This window comes from Thalia democratica, chromosome 9, assembly GCF_965202585.1.
Source record: "Thalia democratica chromosome 9, ktThaDemo2.hap1.1, whole genome shotgun sequence".
NCBI lineage: Eukaryota > Metazoa > Chordata > Thaliacea > Salpida > Salpidae > Thalia > Thalia democratica.
This window is the reverse complement of record NC_139173.1, coordinates 22268442-22274912: the sequence shown is the minus strand read 5'-3', so window position 1 is coordinate 22274912 and position 6471 is coordinate 22268442. Positions and strand designations below refer to the sequence as shown.

Genomic DNA, 6471 nt, shown 5'->3' with positions numbered 1-6471 from the left:
TTTTAAATATCTCTACTGCAATGAAGTATGTGTAACAGACTTATTCGCGGGTAAAATTGTTTTCACACCAATTAGTTAGATTTTTTTTGTGTAATCTTGTGGCTTTTATTTCAAAGTTCTACGACTTAAAGTAACAAAAAACAAAACAAACTAAAATAGCTAAAAACAAAATTAGTTTAATAAAAAACTTTCTTGAAATACCTAAAACTATCCAAACGAAAATTAATTTGTTTATCAACTTAAACAGCTTTAAAAGTTCACTTCCGGTCTAGTAAGTTTTTCAACTTTTCAATGAAAATTTATTTAACGTCTGTTAAAGTTTTAAATTGTAAAAGTAACCTAAAATCTTACAATATAATGAAAACTTTAACAAACATATATTTAACACTTTTCTTAAAATATTATAAAGTAGTGTCTTTATAAACTTGTTAAATGCACAGTTTCTCAGCAAGTAAACTCAGCAACAGTGGTGAATTTTTATATTTTGGAGCTGCACTTCCTCTCTCAAACAACAAGTCTTTCTTCTCAAGTCTGCATTTTCTCACAACACAGCTGCTTCATACTATTTATTGTTAGTAAGAGTGTATTGTTTTTAAGTGTAAAAGTACTACGGTAACTTTACTACGAACATATTTGTTACTTATCAAGTAGGCAGTTAAAGTTAAATAAAGTAAAGTTATCAAGCTTTTCTTAGCTTAGGACACCTGATTCTTACAAATGAATTTTTTAGTGTTACTTTTACTGAAATTTAAAAAGGTCTATCTGAATGTATTGATAAAATTAAAACTTCTTATAGACAGGTAAAATTTCAGCCCTATAAAAAAATATTTTTTATTTCTTTTCTAAATATTACTACACTATACGTTTTTTTCTTATTCTTAGGTGTATTCTTCAACAACAAAACTTTAATAACAATTTACAGTAAATATTAGTGAAGGAAACACTTTAAAATAAAACTTTTTCTTCAGATAATAAATTATTTGGTTTTATTTTACTTATAAGACTTTTTTACAAGTACTAAAACAAAAACATTTAAAACACATAGTATAAATTTTAAACATTATATTACAAAAACAAAGAACTTGTTTTTGATAAATATGCAGAGTTCTCAAAAAATACCTTCAATAAGTCAAAGTAGAAAATTTTTACAAAACTATTACTATTTATTTAGAAGGAGGTTTTTATATTTTTAAAAAAAACTTCAAGTAAAAAAAGAGGTGAATAGCTCTTTGTTTCAAAAAGGGACAAAAATTACAGAACATTTTTTACACATTAAACTAGCAACGAAACTTTAAAACAAGCTTTATTTCACTAAAAGTAAATTACTGATAAACTTTTTAACAGAAAAAAAACAGTTTATTAAGACAAAAAACCAATCCATAGAAAAAAAATTGGTTAATGACAAAAACTACTCAGCAAAAAGAAATCAACAATTTTCACAGCTTCTTTATATAAAAACTTCATAAAAAACAGTTATTATTCATAATGTAAGGGCAGTTTATTGCAAGGAAAACACACAACTTTAAAAAAATTTAGTACTTTTTAACAATAACATTACTTAGTTTATTTTTTTTTACATCAAGTATTTTTAAGTCCTTTGATTTATTTATTTCGCTAAGCTTCAAAAAAACTTTTTACATTAACAGGGCAGACAATTACAAAAACTACAAACAACAAACTTTATTTCTCACTAATGACAACAATTTAAAAATAACTTAATTATTGTAATAATAAAAAACTTAAAGTACTTAAATTTAGTATTTTTTTAACAACTACTTTTTAACTACCTGTTTTGTAATGTACTTATTTTTTATAATGAAAATACAGCCGGTTGCATGTAACAACAACCAACAAAATTGTTATTTCTCGCTAATTTTCTTCACCCGCTTGTTCTTCTTGGCGCTCATGCCGTTCACCTCGCTGCCGCACTTGTTCAGCTCCTGCAGCTTGCCGTTCACCGCCTTGTCCACGCTCTCCAGCTGCTCCTCCACCTCCTGGTTGATCGTCCTCAGCTGCTCCTGCACCGCCTTCTTGATTATCATTTCCAGCTCGTTCTCGCAGTCGAGTAAGTCGATGTCCACCTTTGGAGACGGAAACGTTTTCATTATTCGTAATTTCTATACAGTAACAACATTATAACATTCAAAACTGTCAAATCGTCCTCAGGTGAGCCATTTATTCTTTGTGATTTTTTTTTTCTTTATCTTGGTACTATGTATAAAAACAACATACTTCAAAAAAAACCTCAAAGTTTTATTTTAAACTCGTTACATTGTTTGAAGTACTTTCAAACTCTTTTTTAGCAAGCAAGTTGAATATAAACTGAATTTATTTATGCAGATTATATTGAGCTTAAAGTGTAAAAATTTGTTGTGCCCTTTTTATAAAATCAAAAATGATCTACACAACTCATCAAAAAACCCAAAATATCTAGTGTAAGTTTCGAATTTTAATTAAAAGGGCCACATGGCCCATTTTAGAAAATCCTGGATTAGACCAAAATATTTCCAAAATTGTCGAAAGTTGTATGAAAATATAGCATTTCAATAAATATTTTTTTTACTTATAGTTTGTGCTATCTATTAGGAACCATGTAATTGTACATAGGAATTTTACAGCTTATATATCAAAATTTAATTTCCTATGGGTAAAAAACTGCTATATTAATCATTAAGCTACTAAATGAGACTAATTTTAAAAAAAAGAGTCGATAAAAATGAGAGCTTTTGAAAATTAAGAGATACAAAATAACTTATTTTGAAAGTATTTCTTTTAAACTAAACAGCTACATGTGTTTAAACAAAAAAAGCTTAAGATGTTTTAAAACAAATGAAAACTGTTACCATAAAACAACCTCATTTAAAACTTATGGTTTCCATTTAGTTTAGCAATCCAATTAGTTGCTTCATCAAAATCAATTAATTTAATATAAATGTATGTTAATCTGAATATAAAAACAAACTTCTTCAACTTCTTCTTCATTTGTGATGTCATCTTGGCTGACACAAGATCCTTCTTCGATTATCACTTCTTCTGGTAATCCTTTGTACCTATCAACATCTTTTTAGTCTAAGTTGAATAAATACGTAAATATAATAAATGTAATTTAAGCCTATTTATTATTCAGATAAATCAGCTGCTGCAGCAAGAAAATGTCAAATGTTTTGCTATTTTTAAAAAACTTATTAAATTGCATTTAAAAAATATGTTGAAAAGCTCCATAAAATATTTTTTATAGGGGAATTATAATCTATTATGTGTTTAAGATGCTTTGTATACTAATAAAACTGTAACTAATCTAAAAAAAATTAAAAGCTTTTATACACCTTAAGAAGTACCTTAATAGTAAAAATAGTAAAAAATATTTTTGAAAAGGGCAGATACAAATGTTTTAGGCAGTTTATATTTAATAAAATTTGTATTTATGATAAAAAATTTGCGAACTTTTAGAAATAAAGCAGAATTCTTATTTTCTTAGCATATATTTTTGAACATTTGATTAATTAAATGCTTAATAAATAAAAATTAAACTTTTGAAAAACATTTTAATAACAACTTAAAGTCTTTAAAAACAATATTTATTTTCAGCTTAAATTGAAATCTGTTTACAAAAGATAAGTTAAGTTTAAATTTAAATTAAAACAATCAAAAAATAAATTTATACAAAGTTTAAGATAGAAGATCTAGGGAGAAAGCCATAGTTTTTAAAAATATAAAAAAAACTTTGATAAAAAGGTGGCTTATAAGTAAAAAAAAATTAACACTTTACAACTGTTATCATCAATTAAAAAATTATCAAAAGCATAACAAAAGAACTAACGTGAATTGCAAATCTAGTCGCAGTCTGGCAGTGAAGGAAAACTTGTACATTTTAAAGTGCCGAAAGTAGACATCAGTGATGTAGTCATTAACAAGCTGGCATTCCTTTGTGTTGAATATTTTGAGAGACCAAGGCGGTCTGTGAACAGCATGCATTGGAAGCAGCTTCCTGAAGTACTTGCAACACTCGTCGAAATTTCCAAACGGAGTAGAGACACACATCTCATGAACACGCTTTATAATTGATATGAAAGTTGAAGTTTGAGCATTGCCAAAGTTCTTGGAGCAAGCGTGTTTGTAAGCACCAAGGTACAAGTCCAAGAGTATTTTGGAGTTGGTCGAATTACTTATTTGGAGCAGATCAGACAGAAGTTCTTCCAGTTCTTTGGAACTTTTTGTTTCCTTGAGCAAATCAATGTGCTGGTTCTTCAAGTCTGCCCAAACGCACAGTGAAAAGTCTTCTTTATTAGCCATTTAGCTGTTCTGAAGAAATAACAAATAATAGTTTTAAATTTATTAAAAAACTAATGCTTTAAATATTATGCAGCAACTTTTTTTAAATCTAACCAATGTAAAACTAACTAAGTTTTATAAAGAAGTTAAGTTTAAAATCTTGATAACAACTGAAAAGTTTAGGAAACAATTACACAATACATATAATATACCTAAATCACAAAACTTACAACAAATACAACCAAGATATATAAATTTTAAATTTAAAATACTTAAAGTTTCACAAAAAATTAGTAAGCACAAAAATTGGTTAATTATCATGGTAACAAGTCTAAATTTTTAACATACTTACAAAACATTTTTTTAATATATTTTTAAGGCAGTATAAAAGTTCCTAAAGTTGATAAAACTTTTAATTTTGTTTTGTTTATGATTTCAAATTATTTATCTAGCACAAGTGATTAAAAATAGTATGTCATAAAACATAAACAAAAGTTAACCAAGGTCAATAACTTCATTTTAATTAAAAAGGTAACTATAAATAACTTGTCTTATTGATCAATATAACTAGATTTTTTGATACAACATTCCTAAAAGTATACATACTTTAGAAAATACTTTAATTCTGGATAATTATTTGTATCACTGAAGTTTTTCATGATTTTTGTAAATTTAGAAACCTTAAAATAACAAAGTGTTTAAAATTATACTTAAAACATAAACAAACAAATCTTTGTTTTTGTATTAAATAGTATAATATCTAGATATAATTTTTTTTAAGTAAAAAAAAACTAACAAAACTTGATTTGTGTTCTGTATTCACTCTTCTTTTTGTAAACATTTAGCAACTTATATCTTTAAGACATACTGTATCTGCAGAGTCTTTTAGTGATCTTTGTAAGTGTAGTTTAAAGGCAAATAAAGATTAAAGACAATACTTTTGTACTGTATTAAAATTTATGAAAAAGAATATTTATGATTATTTATTCTTTAACTATTTCAACTAAAGTTTTAGTTGCATAAACATATAAATATTTTTTACTGTTATCAAAATTTCAACAGTAAAAAAAGTGTAGAAAGAATAAATTCAATTATTTTGCTATTTTTGGTCAATTTTAATACAAAAGTAAATTATAAGTTAAATATTGAATGTTAGTAAACATACCAATTTATTGTATAAAAAGTACATTAAAATGTATATGACTCTCAACTTCAATCATAAAGTATGTAATATTTAAAGCTTTTCAAACATCGTGTTATAGTTGTTTACATTATACACATTTTAAAAGGGTTGACATAATATAATATAATATATCCTAAAACTTAGAAAAAAATGTAAAATTATAATCACTATTATAACTTAATAAGGCTAAAAAAAAAACTTTTTTGGTTTTAATTTTTTTTTTACATTTTTACTAACTTAAATATAGTTTTTTCAGGTTGAATTATATAATATAAAGTAGTTTAATTTATAAAAAGCTTATGTTCAAAAAAATCATCTCAATTATTTAAAGCTATAGACAGATTTTTAAATAAAGCTCTTTGAGATTTTCTGTTATTTTTACCCATTTTCAAAAGCATAACTTTTTTGTCTCTTTTTTGTATAAAACTAATTTCAGGGCAATAATTAGGTCCACTTTTATTTTTTAAAGTTGATCTTAGTTTGTAGATTTTTATTTCAACCATCAGACATTTCAAATGCTTAAAAGCAACTATTGCAATATAAGTGATAAAAGTTAGTGAGCTCAATCAATCTTCTCCTTCATTTTTTAACAATCTCCAAAAATTTTACAGTAAGTCCATTACTAACATTTAGCCTGTTACTAAATCAGATTCTTTTTAAGTTAAAAAAATTGTTTAATAAACTTTTTTTTGTTATTTATCTAAAGTTTTTATTTTTTTATTTCCAAAATTTATAGCAATGCTCCTTTAAACATGTTTTATAACATATTTTTAACTAGTACCCATTTTGGCCATCATCAACACAGTTAGATGTTTTGCACCATCAATAATAAAAAATAAATTATACCACATGACCGCCTACAACAGCATCAGATATAATGACTACAACCTGTTTTGTCCTTATTAGGACTTATTAAGCAGGCATAGTTGCGAGAAACTGCTGAGACATTGGGTGTAAATAATTTGGTTGCACCAATTCAGACTTTACCCACAAACAGTTGCTTCAGTGCATATGTA

At 25.6% G+C, this 6471-nt stretch overlaps 1 protein-coding gene across 1 annotated transcript; it reads right to left on the bottom strand.

The window, feature by feature from the left end:
- Positions 1-1497: 1497 nt before the first annotated feature.
- Positions 1498-5207, bottom strand: LOC145844107 (cilia- and flagella-associated protein 119-like). The gene is made up of 4 exons (XM_082951455.1): positions 5069-5207; positions 3821-4302; positions 2963-3050; positions 1498-2081 (listed from the first exon to the last, which is right to left on the bottom strand). The coding sequence occupies exons 2-4, from the start codon at positions 4291-4293 to the stop codon at positions 1860-1862; spliced, it is 783 nt and encodes a 260-aa protein (XP_082807581.1). The 5' UTR covers positions 4294-4302; positions 5069-5207; the 3' UTR covers positions 1498-1859.
- Between the last annotated feature and the right edge of the window lie 1264 nt (positions 5208-6471).

Excerpts from the sequence above, each read along its gene's own strand:
- LOC145844107 (XM_082951455.1), bottom strand. The coding sequence starts at position 4,293 with ATGGCTAATAAAGAAGACTTTTCACTGTGCGTTTGGGCAGACTTGAAG. Across the intron at positions 3,051-3,820 it reads CGACTAGATTTGCAATTCAC|GTACAAAGGATTACCAGAAG; the intron begins GTTAGTTCTTTT and ends AGATGTTGATAG. Across the intron at positions 2,082-2,962 it reads ATGAAGAAGAAGTTGAAGAA|GTGGACATCGACTTACTCGA; the intron begins GTTTGTTTTTAT and ends CCGTCTCCAAAG.